The 18,396-nt window shown below is 44.8% G+C and overlaps 1 protein-coding gene across 4 annotated transcripts in view; it reads left to right on the top strand.

Annotated features, from left to right (window-relative positions):
* The window catches only part of SLC35A3 (solute carrier family 35 member A3), a 48,327-nt gene that overhangs the window by 23,986 nt on the left and 5,945 nt on the right, over positions 1–18,396 (top strand). For all 4 annotated transcript variants that reach the window (XR_003758915.2, XM_029063478.2, XM_029063479.2 and 1 more), the window contains exons 3-7: positions 1,330–1,484; positions 1,561–1,683; positions 4,958–5,129; positions 13,525–13,643; positions 16,282–16,415. Coding sequence is in view for 3 of the 4 variants with exons in the window: in XM_029063478.2 (XP_028919311.1) it covers positions 1,330–1,484; positions 1,561–1,683; positions 4,958–5,129; positions 13,525–13,643; positions 16,282–16,415 (703 nt within the window). In the remaining variant the exon portion in view is untranslated. The remainder of the gene's footprint in view (positions 1–1,329; positions 1,485–1,560; positions 1,684–4,957; positions 5,130–13,524; positions 13,644–16,281; positions 16,416–18,396) is intronic.

Below are 18,396 nucleotides of genomic sequence, written 5' to 3'. Positions count from 1 at the left end.
CCGTGCCCAACCTGATTAACTGATGTCTACCCCAGTGCTTACTACAGTGTTAGGCACATCCTCAGTCCTTAGCAAGTACCATTATTTTTATGATTAAAAAGGATCTAGGGTCCTGGCACTCTTGCCCAGTGTTCCAATAAGATTCTGGAACTGAAAGTCCCAGCAGCCCAGGGGGAAAATCGCATGTGCCTAGAAACACAAGGTGTACAAGAGCAGCCCCCATGCCCAGGAAGTGGGCTTCAGGCTACCTTGGATTTTGAGCAGTTTTGGACATCACCGTGGTGGGATTCGGCCCCCACTGGGAGCAGGTCAGGTGGGCTGGGCCGCTGCTCTTTGGCTTGCTCAGAGCTCTCCTGGTCATCTCCTGGGAACGGGAAGGATGGGCCCTCTCTGATTGCTTTAGCGCTGGGAAGTGCAGCACTCTCTATCCACCCTCACCTGGCCAAACCTGCGAACCGTGACCCTGCTCACTTGGTCAGCAGTGCCTGGGTTCTAATCCCAGCTCTGCCACTTGGCTGCCTTGTGACCTTGGGCAAGTCATTTCACTTCTCTGGACCTCAGTTATCTGTAAAATGGGGATGGAGACTGGGAGCCCCATGCGGGATAGGGACTGTGTCCAACCTGATTTGCTTGTGTCTTCCCCCCCCAGTGCTTAGTACAGTGCCTGGCACATAGTAAGCACTTTACAAATGCCATTATTAATAAAGAGAGCAGCATGCAGTCACTGGTGTATCACAAGGGCAGAATCGCCTAGACTTTATAGACTGAGGGACAGGGTCCACCTGTGTACTCTTTCCCAACACTTAGTACAGTGCTCTGCAAACAGTAAGCACTTAAAACTTTCTCTACTACTGTTTATAAATTAAATGTTGCATCTGTTTGGTTATCTCATATTTTGTCTACTACTTCTACTACTTTGTGGGCATTATTTAATTTTCTAATGCTAATGTACTCTAAAGAAAATTCACTGTGCCACTGCTTTCGTTCCAACTCCTTTCTTGTCAAATCTTTCTGTGAAAAAAATTGGGCCTTGTTCAGTTTCATTCATTCAGTTGTATTTATTGAGCGTTTACTGTGTGCAGAGCACTGTTGTAAGTGCTTGGAAAGTACAATTCGGCAACAGACAGAGACAGTCCCTACCCAACATCAGACTCCTTGGCTCTCCAAGAATCCTTTTTGCCACTGCTAGAGATGGCTTAATGGGCGGCTGAGCCATTGGTTTGACCCAAGAACGGGTTTTCTAAGTATTGCCTTTTCTAGCCCTCTCTTATTGCGTGATATGTCTTGAAGTTTAACTTCTATGTTGTTTGCTTTGTTTTTTTTTTGTAGAGTGCAGTCTGCGAACGTTGAATAGAGTACTGCATGATGAAATTCTTAATAAGCCTATGGAAACTCTAAAACTGGCTATTCCATCAGGGATTTATACTCTTCAAAATAACTTACTCTATGTAGCATTGTCAAACCTAGATGCAGCTACTTATCAGGTACTGGAAAACAAGATTTTGTTCTGATTTATATGGCATGTTTTCGTATTGTAAATACTCTGTTTTCTTCTTTTAGGTGACATATCAGTTGAAAATTCTTACCACGGCATTATTTTCCGTGTCCATGCTTAGTAAAAAATTAGGAGTCTACCAGTGGCTTTCTCTAGTGATTTTGATGACTGGAGTCGCTTTTGTTCAGGTAAATTTTGGGATTAAGTACTCCCCGCCTTTTCCTAATCCTTTTTTTATTGAGTAACAGGGTGTGTCAGTACAGTCTATTTAAGTGTATATTTACCCATTCTCTGCTGTTAGAAGAGATTGATTGCATTTCAGCCTGTGGGAACCAGATCTATATTTGTATGTAAAAAGGGGAATTTTGCAACCTGGATTGCTGCTTCCAAGCCCTTGTCTGTGTCCAGAGTTGGTCCCAGGCGGTGTGATAGGTTGAGGGCAGTGTGTAAACAAAGGGTGCCGTTTGCCATTCCGCATTCACTGGTTCTTCCTGCTTCCTCCTGCCGGCCACAGCCCTGGCCACAATCCCGCTTCCTGAAGTCGTGGGATTATAGCCCCAAATAACCTTGAGGGTGAGGGAGACTGGGGTGCAGTCCCTGACCCTCTTCCTCCCTGTTGTCCTTATGCTCTAATAGCCCCAGTTCTCCAGTGGCCAGAGAGGGAGTTGGGAAGGCCGATCCATCACGGGCAAGCAGGGGGATCGAAAGGACTTTACGGGTCGACCACCCCCACCACCCCTCACTTTACCAACCCTACCTTCACGACCCAGACATATACAGATTCACACACGCACCCCCCACCCTCACCAAGTGTACGTACAAACCAGCTGTACTGTCCTCGCCTGACACACATGTACACGTCGGCTCAGGGACGCCCAATTAAGACACAGGCAAACAGGCGTATCCCAGCTCGAGAAGCTGTGTGAGCACACGTGAACAGGCTTACGAGCTCCTGGACCATCATGCCCACAGATAGACCATATGCACCAGATAGCTGTGCTCAGTGCAGAAAAGCAAGGGTGCCAAGAGAAGGTAAAAGCTAGCCAAGGCAGCGACCACTGGCTACCTAGAGTTTTTACTGCAGCTGCTTGCTACCGAGGCCAAAGTCTGTCCAGCCGGTGATGGTGGTGGTGGAGAAGGCAGACGAGATGAGCAGTGAGGTTAGGAGAAGATAAGAGAAACTACAAGGGCCGTGCTTCCAGCCGTTGCCTTCGGCTGACCCAGTTTCTTGCTGGCTCGGTACCAGACGATGGTGGCAGAACCTCTGGGAAGTCAGGGGCGCTGGAGCTTGACTAATGTCTTCTTGTCTCCTACGGCCACTGCTGCTCTTTCATCCTGAACTATGGGCGTCATTTTGGAGTTTGGGTGAATATATCTGTAACAGCCTTGCTTATGGAGGGATAGTAAGGGAAGGGAAGTGTGTTTTTGTGCGTGTGTGTACATGAGAGAGAGAGAGATCAATCGCTCTGCCTGCCTTCAAGGAAGAAAGTATTCCCTTGCTTGGCAGTTTGGGAGTAAAAATGCTACTCAATTCATGCCACACCCATCCATAGAACTTCACATTATAGCTCCAACTCCCAATACACTTACCTACACCATACAGCCACTCACCATATACTCTCTCCAGTACACATTTAGTACTCATAACCACATTCCTCCCCCACAGATTTGCTAGATGCACTTGAATTCCAGGACACAGGGTCCTCAGGTCGGAAAACATACAGAGCGTGCCCTAAACAGAAGTGTACATGTGAGAAGTAGCATGAGCTTGTGGAAAGAGCTCAGGCCCCAGAATCAGCGAATGTGGGTTCTAATCCCAGCTCCACCACTTGCCTTGCTGCGTGACTTGGGGCAAGTGATTTAACTTCCCATTGGTTCAGTTTCCTCTGTAAAATGAGGATTCAGTACCTGTTCTCCCTCTCCCTTAGAATGTGAGTCCCATATAGGACAGGGACTGTGTGTCATCTGATTATCTTGTAGCTACCCCAGTGTTTGGTACATGGTAAGTACATAAGTGCCACTATTATTGTGTGAAACCCATGCACACAAGAACAAGAGACTAGCAAGATATACCTAGACGTATAGGACCAGAAGAGTTCTGCAGCAGAAAAAAGAGATAAGAGAAGAGAAAAGCTTCCCCTGCACCTTGGGTCACACTCCTTTTTCTTTCCAAGCAAACTTAATCACTGGGCCTCATTTGGATTTTCCTTGCCACCTCTGTCCCCCTTGGTCATTCCCTTCCTCCTACCTGGAAGGCCCTCCCCCTCATCAAATTGGCCAGATGCCAGGTCTGTCCATCTTCTAAGCCCTTCTGGAATGTCACTTCCTCCAGGTGGCTTTCTTCAGTTAAGTACTCTCCTCCCCTAGTCATTCCCTTTCAAGTACCACCCCAGTGCTTATGCGTTCACAACCATCTGAAGCACCTCTCAAAATGTGGATGTAAATTTAGTATTACTAAATCTAAATCTAATCTACTATTTAGTACTTGCTTTTTCTCCTAGTCAATAGTATTTATTGAGCACTTACTATGTGCAGATCGCTGTCAGTAGTAGCACTCAGTGGCACTTGGGAGAGTACAGTACAACAGAAGAAGCAGATACGTTCCATGCCCATAACAAGCTTACAGTGTAGAAACAAATTGTTCTTCCTATCTGTGAATATTGTCTTTTTATATAGTGCCTCAAACACAATATCAATTGTATTTGTTGAGTGCCTACTGGGTGCAGGGCACTGTACTAAGCGCTTGGGAGAGTATCACACTATAACACACTTCCTGCCACAACGAGCTTACAGTCTAGAGGGGGGAGACAGACATTAATATAAATTAGGGGGTTGTATCTTAAGTGTTGTGGGGACAATATGTGCTCAAAAAAGGCTAATGAAAGAATGGGAAATATTTCTAATTTACCTTAAAAAAATGAGTTGGTTTTGGGGTTTTTTTTGGCTAAAGGACTCTGATACAGTGCTCTGCACATAATAAGCTCTCAATAAATACTATTGAATTGAATGAATAAAATGAAATGTTGACCATCCCTGTGCACTCTTTAGATTTCTTCTTATTTTCATCTCTGGCATTCCCAAGAATAATGCAGGTTGAGTTCTTAGATTCCAAAAATGTGTTTTTTATATAACCACCCACAACCCCCAAAAATCTGTTTAAGGAGAAACAGCATGGCTTGGTGGATAGAGCATGGGCCTGGGAGTTAGAAGGACCTGGGTTCTAATCCCTGCTCTGCCATGTGTCTTCTGTGAGGCCTTGGCAAGTCACTTCACTTCCCTGGGCCTCAGTTACCTCATCTGTAAAATGGGGATTGAGTGTGAACCCCATGTGGGACAGAGGCTGTATCCAACCTGATTAACTTGTATCTATCCTAGTGCTTAGAATAGTGCTTGGCACATCGTAAGTGCTTAACAAGTACCATAATTATTCTCATCTTTTTTTCTTTTTTGTCTTCTGTCTAGTGGCCTTCAGATTCTCAAGAGGTTGTGTCTAAGGAGCTCTCAGCAGGCTCTCAATTTGTAGGCCTCATGGCGGTTCTCACAGCTTGTTTTTCAAGTGGATTTGCTGGGGTTTATTTTGAGAAAATCTTAAAAGAAACCAAACAATCAGTGTGGATCAGAAACATTCAGCTTGGTAAGTCTTTAATGTTTGTTTTTTGTTTTGGTTCCGAACAGTTACGTTTCTCTGCAATAGATTTCATTAGAGTGGAAATTGCCTTCCGATATCCTGCATTTGACCTGTATTTCAAACAAAATTTGATATGGCAACATTTGACAGCTAAGAGCCAGTTTAGGCATCACTCGGAAGTTCATTGTAATGAGATTTGACTTTAACGTAAAGTCAAACTCATGTACTGTACAGAGATTCCTATATATTTCAGAGTAAATATACCTTACACATTAAATGTGTTCTGGATTATTCACTTACAGCAATTTGTTAGGTTATGCTGTAGTATAGTCTTCTGTACTGCATTGCTTGGACAGACCAAAGTCTTGACTGAGTGCTGGATGTCTTCAAAACGTCCAATCAGCAGCCCTGTTGGAAATTGGCAAAGGAATTGCAGAAAAAAGGAAAGGAGAAACTGAAATAAATGGGGCTGATTCACTACTTTTTGAGAGGGCACTGGGGTGGGCCTAGTTAGAGCCAAGGCCCTAGAGTTCTCTTGGGAGGAGTGGAAATGAAATCTTGCTCTTTTCCCTTGGCCCTGGTTGAGGGAGGTTGGCGTCTTCCAGCTCTTAGGAGGAGGGTCCACTTGATAAGAAGTGTTTTTATTCCAAATTAAATGGATGAGAAAGGATGTACAGTTTGTCATATTCAAAGATGATATTGCTGATGGTGAAATTGAAAAGGTCTGAAAAGGTCGTTAGGATCCACAGTCTTGGCTACAGCGGGCACACAAGGTTGTTCTTTGTTGTCGTGCTACAAGTTTGTCGTGCCTAGAGCCATTGTGTCTTTTGCCTCACCCCTTTCCAAGTGAAGTATAAGGTAGCCCACATGGGGTGGGAACTCTTTAAAGTGATTGAACTTAATGATGTTGTCTGTGGGGTCTGGGCATTTTTTTATTGAATTTTGGGACCTAATATTCCCTGGACCAGGAGGCCGTTGGGCCCTCTGGAGTGATGATGAGACTCCCCAATGAGTCAGAATGCCACACTGCTTGGACAGAACAAAGTTCTGGTCCTGGATCAATCAGATAAGTACTACTACTTATAATAATGATGCTGTTTGTGCAGCGTGGCTCAGTGGAAAGAGCACGGGCTTTGGAGTCAGGGCTCATGAGTTCGAATCCCAGCTCTGCCACTTGTCGGCTGTGTGACTGTGGGCAAGTCACTTAACTTCTCCGTGCCTCAGTTCCCTCATCTGTAAAATGGGGATTAAGACTGTGAGCCCCACGTGGGACAACCTGATTCCCCTATGTCTACCCCAGCGCTTAGAACAGTGCTCGGCACATAGTAAGCGCTTAACAAATACCAACATTATTATTATTATTAAGCGCTTACCCTGTGCCAAGCCGTGTTCCAAGCGCTGAGATAGATACAAGGTTATCAGGTTGGACGTAGTCCCTGTCTCATGTGGGGCTCACAGTCTTAGCCCCCGTTTTACAGACGAGGGAACTGGGGCCCAGAAAAGTGAAGTGACTTGCCTGAGGTTACAGCAGTCGAGTGGCAGAGCCAGGATTAGAACCCAGATCCTTCTGGCTCCCAGGCCCATGCTCTATCCATTACACCGTGCTGCTTCTCAAGTAGTCATACTGCACAAGTGAGGCGTGCATGCACATAATTACAGAGGCAATGAAATGCTGGGAAACTGGAGTGAATATAGCTTCTCAGCAAATGGGGTTAATCTGGGTAGGTTTCATTGAAGAGGTGGAGCAAGAAAATGAAATTGCACAGGCTTTTGACAGTAATCCAGGACTGAGGTGATTATGACCTGAGCTAAGGTATTGGCTGAGGGAACGGAGTGGAGGGGCTGGGCCTGGAAAATATTAAGAAATGGAAAGGGGAGGTGATTTTTGAGCATGAAAGGCTCCATCAGTGGGATTTAATGAGCACTAACTGTTTGTGGAGCACTGTACTAAGTGGTTGAGGGATTACAATACAGTAGAGTTGGTAGACACAATCCTTCCTCTAAAGGAACTTACATCTAGTGGGGGAAAAGGACATTAAAATAAATTTTGAAGAGGGGAAACGTCCGAGCGGAAGCTTATGTAAGTAAGTGCTTGTGAGTTGAGGGTGGTGAATGTCAAAGTGCTTAAGGGGGTATAGATCCAAGGGCATAGCTGATGCAGAAGGGAGGGTGAAATAGGGTGGGGAAATGAGAGGTTAGTCAGGGAAGACCTATGGGAGGAGACAGGAGGACTTTGAGGATGGGGAAAGTGGTGGTCTAAAAGATGACCACTATCCTTTAGACAATCCGTGGCTTAGTGGAAAGAGCACGGGCCTGGGAGTCAGGTCATGCGTTCTAATCCCACCTCTGCCACTTGTCAACTGTGTGACCTTGGGTAAGTCACTTAATTTCTCTGTGCCTCAATTACCTCATCCGTAGAATGGGGATGAAGACTGTGAGCCCCAAGTGGGAAAACCTGATTACCTTGTATCTACCCCAGTGCTTAGAACAGTGCTTGGCACATAAGTGCTTAACAAATACCAACATTATTATTATTATTACCATTATTATGAAGGAAGAGGGAATTCCAGGCCAGAGGGAATATGTGGGCAAGGGGTTGGCAGCGTGACAGATGAATATGAGGTACAGGTTGGTGGTTTCAGCGTGGCTCAGTGGAAAGAGCACGGGCTTTGGAGTCAGAGGTCATGGGTTCGAATCCCGGCTCGGCTGCTTGTCAGCTGTGTGACTTTGGGCAAGTCACTTAACTTCTCGGTGCCTCAGTTACCTCATCTGTAAAATGAGGATTAAGACTGTGAGCCCCATGTGGGACAATCTGATTCCACTGTGTCTACCCCAGCGCTTAGAACAGTGCTCGGCACATAGTAAGCGCTTAACAAATACCAACATTATTATTATGGTTTGAGGGACAAAGAGTACAGGCTGGTTTGTGAGGTTAGTTAGGAAGGGGAGAGTTGACTGAGCGATGTAAGTCATCGTGCCTCATTTGGCCCACCTTCTCAACCCACAGATCGATGCCCTCAATCAATAAATGGTATGTATTGAGTCTTATGGTGTGCAGAGCACTGTACTAAGCTTTTGCCTCAGCACCACCTTCTCCACTGAACTCAACTCCCTTACTCCCCTGCCCCTACACCCATCTCATACCTCTAACCCGTAACCCTGGATCATCTCCACATCTGTTTCCTTCACCCCTGTGCTCGAACTGTGGAGCTTCCCTTCCTCCTCCTGCCTCCTCTTCAGAATCTTCCAGCAGAATCTTGAGGTTTCCCACCTCCTTGCAAAATCCATCCCCTATCCCTTCACAACTTATCAAAATATTTGCCTCCTCGCTTCCTCCCCCCCGACCACTGTCTTCAACCATTCACTTTCCAATGGCTTCTTTTCCACAGCTTTCAAACATACTCTTGTGTCCCTCTGGTTATCTCCCCATCTCCATCCTACTATTTCTCTCCAAACACATTGAGTGGATCACTCCATTCTCCTTGAAACATTATCCAACCTTGGTTTCAGTGACACTGTGTTCTCCCAGTTCTCTTCCTATCTCTCTGGCCCCTCATTCGCAGTGTCTTTCGCAGGCACCTCCTCTGCCTCCCATCCCCCGACAGTGTGAGTCTCTCAAGGTTCACTTCTGTTTCTCCTTCTACACTTACTCTCTTGGAGAGCTCATTCACTCCCATAGCTTCAACTACCATCTCCTCAGAGATGATACCTAAGTCCTCTCTCCTTCCCTTCAGCCTCACATTTCTTCCTGACTTCAGGATATCTCTACCTGGACATCCTGCTGACAACTCAAACGAAACATAGCAGAAACAGAACTCATCTTTCCAGCCAAACCCTGTCCTCCCCGGATCTGTGCCATCACTGTAGAAGATGCCACTATCCTCCCTATCTCGTAAGCCTGGAACCTAGGTATTATCCTCAATGCATCTCTCCCATTCAATCCACATAATAAATCTCACCAAATCCTTTCAGTTCTATCTTTTACAGCATCGCTAAAATCCTCCCTATTCTCTCCTATTATGCTAATGAATGGATGACTTAATCAATATGTATTAAATGGGAGTCAGAAAGACCTGGGTCCTAATTCTGGCTCCGCCACTTGACTGTTGTGACCTTGGACAAGTCATTTCACTTCTCTGTCCTTCAGTTCCTTCCTCTGTAAAATGGAGCTTGAGACTGTGGTCCTCATGTGAGACAAGGACCATGTCCAACCTGATTTGCTTTTATCTATCCCAGTGCTTAGTACAGTGCCTGGCACATAGAAAGCACTTAATTACTACTAAAAATGCTTACTGTGGGCAGAGCACTATACTAAGCAATCGGTGGAGAGGACAGTATCACCCAATTGGTAGACATGTTCCCTGTCCAAAAGGATCTTGCAATCTTCAAGCACTTATATCCCACTGAGACTACTGCATCAGCCTCCTCGCAGACCTCCCTGCCTCCTGTCTCAACCCACTCCAGTTCATACTTCACTCTGCTTGCATGGATCATTTTTCTAAAAATTCAGTCCACATCTCCCCTCCCCTCCAAACCTCCAGGGCTTGTTTGACCATCTCTGCCTCAAGCAGAAACTCCCTACTGTCGACTCTAATGCAGTCATTCAGCTCATCCCCTCCTACCTTACCTTGATTGGTTTCTTACTATCAGTCAGTAGTATTTCTTGGGCGCTTACTGGGTGCAGAGCACTGTACTAAGCTCTTGGGAGAGCACAATAAAACAGAATTGAAGACACATTCCCTGCTCCTAACGAGGTTACTACAACTCAGTCTGCACACTTTGCTCCTTTAACACCAATTTACTGTTTCTCGCTCGCATCAATCTTGCCACTGACCCTTCGCACAAGCCTTTTCTTGGACCTGGGACTCCCTCCCCCTTCATAAGCCACAGGCCACCACTCTCCCCACCTTCAAAACCTTATTAAAATCACATCTCCTCCAGTCGGCCTTCTCTGATGAAGCCCTCTTTTCCCCTACTCTTCCTCCTCCCTTCTGTGTCACCTCTGCACCTGGATCTCTACCTTTTAGCAGTTGATTCATCCCTACCCTCAGCCCCACAGCACTTACACACATATCCCTAATTTATATCCACATCCGTCTCCCCCTCTGGACTGTATAAACTCCTTGTTGGCAAGGGGCAGGTCCGTCAAGTCTGTTGTACGGTACTCTCCCATACTCTTAGTACTGTGTCCCGCACACAGTAATAAGCACTAAATAAACGCCATAAATTGATAAGGAGTTTCTATTTGCAAAGGTGTTGGCCCAGTCAGTCGTATTTGAGAACATACTGTGTGCAGAGCACTGTACTAAGCGCTTGGGAGAGAACACTGTAACAGGTACATTCCCTGCCCTCAATGAGCTTACAGTCTAGAGGGGGAGACAGCATTAATATAAATAAGTAAAATTACAGATGTGTACATAAGTCTTGTAAGGCTGAGAGTGGGGATGAATAAAGCGAGCACGTCAAGGTGATGCAGGAGGGCGTGGGAGAAGAGGAGAGGAGGGCTTTGTCAGGAAAGGCTTCTTGGAGGAGATGTGCTTTCATTAAGGCTTTGAAGGAGTGGAGACTAACTGTCTGTTGGATATGAAGAAGTAAGGTGTTCCAGGCCAGAGAGGCAGGAGGTGGGTGAGAGATCGACGGAGAGATAGACAAGATCGAGGTACAATGAGAAGATTGGCATTAGAGGAGTGAAGTGTGTTTGCTGGCTTTGTAGTGGGAGAGGTAGGTAGGGGGCAAGGTGATTGAGTGCTTTAAAGCCAAAGGTGAGGAGTTTCTGTTTGGTGCGGTGGTGGATGGGCAACCCCTGGAGGTTCTTGAAGAGTGGGGAAACATGGCCTGAATGTTTAGGTAGAAAAACAATCCTGCCAGCAGAGTGAAGGTTGGACTGGAGTGAAGAGAGACTATTGGAGATATTTAAGGAGTAGGGACTCATGGGCTGAACTTTTTTTTAGAAAAGTGATCCGAGCACCAGACTTTTAGTAAAAAAGTAAATAAATTGTGGTATTTGTTAAGCGCTTACTATGTGCAAAGCACTCTTCTAAGCGCTGGGGGATACAAGGTGATCAGGTTGTCCCACATAGAGCTCACTGTTTTAATCCCCATTTGATAGATGAGGTAGCTGAGGCACAGAAAAGTTAAGCGACTTGCCCAAGGTCACACACCTGACTAGCAGCGGAGTGGGATTAGAACCCGTGACCTCTGACTCCCAAGCCCGTGCTCTTTCTACTGAGCCACGCTGCTGGGATGGATTCGGGAGAGACTGGAGACCAGTAGATCAGAGAGGAGGCACATGTAGTAAAGGTGTTGGGATCTGCATGGTAGCAGTTTGGATGGAGAGAAAGGGGGGATTCTAGAGATACTATGAAGGTAAAACCCACAAGATTTGGTGACAGATTGAATAGGAAGGGTGAATTGAGATGAATCAAGGATAATATTTGCTTGTGAGACACAATGGCCCTCTCAGAGTCGCACCTGGAGAGTTTCCAATATCCTACCGGTCTCGGCTACAGAAGGGAGAGCCAAGCAGAGGCCGACCCATTCCATTCCTAGCTTGGGCAATGGCTAGCATGTAGAAGGCAATCGGCTACAAGTCAAAACTCACCCGTGCTGGGCAACGGCGGCACGGGAGAGAGTCAAGGGAAGAGACTCGAGTTCACTGCACGGAAGGCGGCAATGGTAAACCACTTGCGTATTTTTACCAAGAAAACTCTAAGGATCCACTACTAGTACGACTGCAGATGGAGAGCGGGGCGTCCTGGGAGAGATGTGTCCGTGGTGTCGCTATGGGTCGGAAACGACTCGACGGTATAAGACAAGACAGGATGGTAGTGTGAGGAGAACAGGGTTTAGATGGGAAGATAAAGAGCTCTGTTTTGGGCAAGTTAAGTTTGAGGTGTTGGCAGGACATCCAAGTAGAGATGTTCTGAAGGCAGCAGGAAATAGGCTGCAGAGAGGGAGAGAGGTCAGGGCTGGAGAGGTACATTTGGGAATCATCTGCGTAAAGATTGTAGTTGAAGCCATGGGAGCAGATGAGTTCTCCAAGGAAGTGGCTGTAGATGGAGAATAGGAGATCAAGAAGTGAACAACGTGAAGCAGTGTGAAAGCACTGTGGCCTAGTGGAAAGAGCACAGTCCTGGGAGTCAGAGGACCTGGGTTCTAATTCTGCCTCCGCTTCTTACTGTGTGACCTTGAGCATGTCCTCTAGACTGTAAGCTCGTTGTTGGCAGGGACTGTGTCTGTTTATTATTGTATTGAACTCTCCCAAATGCATAGTACTGTGCTCTGCACACAGTAAGCACTCAGTAAATACGATTGAATGTACTAATGAACTTCTCTGGGGCTCTTTTTCCTCATCTGTAAAAATGGGCTTTACAATGAACTCTCTCTTACCTATTCATTCAATAGTATTTATTGAGCGCTTACTATGTGCAGAGCACTGTACTAAGCGCTTGGAATGAACAAGTCGGCAACAGATAGAGACAGTCCCTGCCATTTGACGGGCTTACGGTCTACTCGGGGGAGACGGACAGACGAGAACGATGGCGATAAATAGAGTCAAGGGGAAGAACATCTTGTAAAAACAATGGCAACTAAATAGAATCAAGGCTATGTACATTTCATTAACAAAATAAATAGGGTAATGGAAATATATACAGTTGAGCGGATGAGTACAGTGCTGAGGGGATGGGAAGGGAGAGGGGGAGGAGCAGAGGGAAAGGGGGAAAAGAGGGTTTAGCTGCGGAGAGGTGAAGGGGGGGTGGTAGGGGGAGTAGAGGGAGAAGAGGAGCTCAGTCTGGGAAGGCCTCTTGGAGGAGGTGAGTTTTAAGTAGGGTTTTGAAGAGGGGAAGAGAATCAGTTTGGCGGAGGTGAGGAGGGAGGGCGTTCCAGGACCGCGGGAGGACGTGGCCCGGGGGTCGACGGCGGGATAGGCGAGACTGAGGGACGGTGAGGAGGTGGGCAGCAGAGGAGCGGAGCGTGCGGGATGGGCGGTAGAAAGAGAGAAGGGAGGAGAGGTAGGAAGGGACAAGGTGATGTAGAGCCTTGAAGCCAAAAGTGAGGAGTTTTTGTTTGGAGTGGAGGTTGATAGGCAACCACTGGAGTTGTTGTGAGCCTAAGATATGACAGTGACTGTATCCAAACCAGTAACCTTGGATCTATCCCAGCAGTTAGAAGAGTACTTAGCAAATAATAAGCACTTAAAATAATAACAATAATGGTGAAATAATAATGTCCAGAGTGCTACGTGGCCTGTATGTGTGTTGTTAATGGAAACAGCAAAATCTTCCTCATGAAATACGGAGCATGGGGGTTTACATTTCTGACATGGAGTTTATTGTCATTAATCTTCAGTGTAAATCAAGATGGTTTTTTCAACTTTCACATCTTTTTTTCATTTTTTAAGGTTTCTTTGGAAGCATATTTGGATTGTTGGGGGTTTATATTTATGATGGCGAGCTTGTGTCAAAGAATGGATTTTTTCAGGGATATAACAAACTGACATGGATAGTTGTTGTTCTACAGGTAAAGTATTCAAATCCATATTTTTCGTCAAGTACATCAGATTTTAGCTTAAGAATTAGAAGCCCTAGGAGTCTTGTGATCTACTTAAGATCTACTTGCGATCTACTTAGGAGAAGCAGCATGGCTCAGTGGAACAAGCAAATTCTGGCTCTGCCGCTTGTCAGCTGTGTGACTTTGGGCAAGTCACTTAACTTCTCTGGGCCTCAGTTACCTCATCTGTAAAATAGGGATTAAGACCGTGAGCCCCACGTGGGACAACGTAATCACTTTGTATCTTCCCCAGCCTTAGAACAGAGCTTAATAAGAGCTTAACAAATACCAACATTATTATTATTATTACTTTGTTAAATTATGGTATCCTCCTTGTAAAGCATATCCATCAAGGTCTCCGGATCCTGCAGGAATAATATTTTCTGTCACAATAATAATTAATAATGATGGTATTTAAGTGCTTACTATGTGCTAGGCACTGTACTAAGCACTAGGGTAGATATAAACAAATTGGGTTGGACATAGTCCCTTTCCCACGTGGGGCTCACAGTCTAAATCCCTATTTTACAGATGAGGTAACTGAGGCTCAGAGAAGTTAAGTGGCTTGTCTAAGGTCACACAGCAGTCAGGATTAGCACCCGTGACCTGACACCCAGGCCTGTGTTTTATTCATTACACCAAGCTGCTTCCCAACTCAGATATCACTGCCTCTCGTTCTCCCAGTTAGACCCCCGAGGTGGGTCTAGGGAACCGAGACTCCTGCCCTAGAGATGTTGGAGCAGCCAACACCTGGAATTTAGACCATGGCAGCTCCAGGGCTGCATCCATCTTGGGGGCAGTCACTCGAGGGCAGTTTTCTGAGTCCTGGGCACTCGGGTGATAGTTCTCCGGGGGTATATTCATAGAATGGTTTCCCAAAGTAGCTAATAGTTTTGGTGCAGTATTGGTGAAGTCCAGTAATTGCCTTTAATTGAAAACCGAGTCAGTGGAACGGGAGCAAATGTGGTAGAGTGGAAAGAGAATGAGTTGGAGGTGAGGAAACCATAAATCCAGGCCGTAAACCCAGCACTGTCACTGACCTGCTGTGTGACATAGGGCAAATCACTTCATCTTTCTGTGCCTCCCTATCTTCATCTGTATAATGCAGAGAAAGGTATCTGCTCTCCCTGTTGTGACCAGTGTGTCGCACGCTGGCATAGATACATAATCAAATTGTATTGTAGTTATGTTATATCTCCTTCAAGCTCAGCAGTGTTTAATACTTGGTAAATGACTAATGAATAACATTATTATTAATGTGTATATCATACTTTAGAGGTATTTAATCTGTGCTTTACTTTTGATGAAATTGTTTCCTCTGTCCCCTTTGGCGATGCTAACTTTTCCCTTCTTGGCATCATTATTAAAGACCTATGCTGCTTTTTTCTTCAAAGTTTGAGCTGCTCCCCAATCCAGCTATCAGGCCTATTTATAGCCTAGGTGTTGTAGCAGTTATGCTGAGCTGACCCTGGAAGTGGGGCGGGTCAGAATTCACCAGCCCCCTCCTCTTCCTCTTCTGAGCCCAGCGTGAAGCCCACAAAGATGTGGGTAAGATGGCACCCGCTATAGGGTCCAAATATCAGACTCTCATTCTGGCCCCAAGGAATTTTCAGCCCTGAGGTTTCGGGACAAGAGCTAGCTTTGTTCACGGCAGCAGGTTAGAGATTTGTACAGATCAGGGAATTGTGGTAAAGACTAAGGATGGCTTTTACCCTCACCTCACTTCTAGCTTAAACAGAATTGTGGTCAGTAACCTTGTTCGTCTATGGTTTGGACTGATGGCTGCCAAGATGACTCTTGGTGCAGTTTAAACAAGCCCAGACCAGAGTTGAGCACTATAATATATAGATTTGAATTCCCGCCAGGCAGTTTGTGTTTGTATTATTTCCCGATTGGTGATATTAAAGCCTAGAAATAGTAGCCCATTGGGAACATTTGGAAAGTAGCTCTTGTCTTCACCACAACTATAGGCTAGAGTATTATAATTTAAGATTTCCTATAGTTGTGATTTTTTTTTCTCCTTCCAAGTCCCTGTAGTCATCTATCATTTAAGAATACTCTTAGCTCTAGTACTCTAGTATTCTTAGTGAGGAATGACATTAAGGATAAAGAGGCAGTGTGGCCTAGTGGATAGAGCATGAACCTGGGAGTCAGAAGGACCCAGATTCTAATCCCAGGTCTGCCAATGTCTGTTGTGTGACCTTGGGCAAGTCAGTTAACTTCTCTGCACTTCAGTTACCTCGTCTGTAAAATGGAGATTAAGGCTGTGAGCCCCATGTAGGACAGATTAACTTGTATCTGCCCCAATGCTAGTATCTGGATGTCTGAAATGCCTGGCACATAGTAAGCACTTTACAAATATCATTAAAAAATAGATACTTAAAATCAAAGGATTGCAGTGGATTTTTCTCCATATTAATACCTTTCCTATATCATCACCATTATCATCTTTGACAGTATTTATCGATTGCCTACTACTAGACTCTTGGAGATTACTTTCTCTTTCTAGGGTGGTAATAACAGGATTTTGTTAATGTGTCATAAACCTCATATTCACAGGCATGATGGTTTTTCCACTATCAACTTTAATCTCTTTTAACATTCCTAGGCACTTGGAGGCCTTGTGATAGCTGCTGTCATCAAGTATGCAGACAATATTTTAAAAGGATTTGCAACCTCTTTGTCCATAATATTGTCAACACTGATCTCTTATTTCTGGCTGCAGGATTTTGTGCCAACAAGGTAATGTTTTATGTATTTTTTAAAACAATTTCTGAACTACTGGGTGAACCATCTAATAAAGAATGAGCATTCTTCAAAAGGATGGAGATGGTCCAGGAAATCGTAGCCAGTTTTTATTTTTGACTATCAAAAGATGCCACATTTAATCTCTAGAAAGTGTTGTTGCTTCTTAGATGCAAATGTTAATGCTTTCACTTGATGTTTTGTCCATAAGCTTATTAGGTTAAAATGTTGTCATCTTTGTGTAGCATAAGGTGGATTTTTTTTCTATTTTGTAGGACATGGAGGAATAAATTATAGAAAGGGATACGAATTTCTGTTTCCTCTTAGTACGTATCCAAAAGTGCATTTTTCAGTGTATTTGCTTTTTCTTAAGGGAAGTACCATATTTACTTGAATATTTGCCCCACTCTTTGGCATAATTTTTGCAACTCAAATCAGGGTAAATCAGAGCTGTTATTTGGGGACTTAAGTACAGGAATATGAGGAACTGGAGAAAAAAGGAGGAGAAAATGAAGAGAAAGATAAGCAAGCACTTCTGCGGCACTTTCTCAAGCACTGCACATAATAGGCATTCAGTCGTTCCAGTAATTTTCCCCATTTCTCCTCTTCCTCCACCAGAGCCCATTTCAAAGAAGAAAGTCACCAATCCTACCTTGATTCTGTATTTGTGGCGTTTTCTTGTTCTGACCCTTCTCTTTCTACCCTGTCACACTCATGCACGTTTCTAAGGAGAAGTTCCCTTGCAGCCTTCACCTTAGCTTGTTCCAACCCCCTTCCTCTACCTACCCTCCTGGTTTGTGCCACTGTCACTGCTTATAAAAATATTTGATTTCCTCCTCAAAAATTGAGAGGGAGGGGAAATTGGGCATTGGGAGCAGCATGGTTCAGTGGAAAGAGCACGGGCTTTGGAGTCAGAGATCATAGGTTCAAATCCCAGCTTGGCCATTTGTCAGCTGTGTGACTTTGGGCAAGTCACTTCACTTCTCGGTGCCTCAGTTACCTCATCTGTAAAATGGGGATTAAGACTGTGAGCCCCACGTGGGACAACCTGATTCCCCTGTGTCTACCCCAGCGCTTAGAACAGTGCTCGGCACATAGTAAGCGCTTAACAAATACCAACATTATTATTAATTATGAGCGCACATACGGTATTTTTTAAATGTTAGTATGTGGACATCTGAAATGCCAGGTTGGGTCAGTTTATTTTCTCTGACCGAAGCACTTTGGGGTTTGATGGCTTTTTCTCTTCTCACTTGCCTTCAGTGTTAGGGATTTGCCTTCTAACATCTCTAACTCTCCCATCTAATAACCCATTGGGTATCTCTCATTTGTGAAATTATCCAAATTCTTAAGGAATCTAGTGATATTTTCTATGTCTATTCACCGCACCTTCCATATGCTTATCCCCTTCTGTGAGAAGTGTGTGTTTTGGAACCCACCCCCTTCCAAGGTAATGGGCATGTCTTGGCCCTAGTGGTTTGGGGAACTGATTTATTCTCTTGATGTGTCTTCTCCAGATAGCAAAATAGCCCAGTGACTCATGAATCTAATACGTTCCAAGAATCCTGTTTGGTTTTCTAGTATAAGGCCATTATAGGAGCAGTGCAAAGTTCAAATGAAACTTATTGATTAGCAAGATGTACACTTCCATTGTTTGAGTTCTGATTTGCTAACCACCAAAACCGGAATGGTGTCTCTTAAAAATGTGAACTTTTCTTTTATTTCCCCTTTTAATACTGTTCTGAAGAAGGGTTTTTCAAATGAGGTACTGAATTCCCCTCAAAGGCAGGTCTCCAGCCATTTTTCATCAATCAGTTATATTTATTAAGCACTTACTCTGTGCAGAGCACTGTAATAATAATAACGGTATTTAAGTGCTTACTATATGACCGGCACTGTAATAATAATAATAATGATGGCATTTGTTAAGCGCTTACTATGTGCAGAGCACTGTTCTAAGCGCTGGAGAGGATACAAG

The sequence above is a fragment of the Ornithorhynchus anatinus genome, chromosome 4, assembly GCF_004115215.2.
Source record: "Ornithorhynchus anatinus isolate Pmale09 chromosome 4, mOrnAna1.pri.v4, whole genome shotgun sequence".
Classification (NCBI taxonomy): domain Eukaryota; kingdom Metazoa; phylum Chordata; class Mammalia; order Monotremata; family Ornithorhynchidae; genus Ornithorhynchus; species Ornithorhynchus anatinus.
This window is presented reverse-complemented; position numbering and strand designations above follow the sequence as displayed.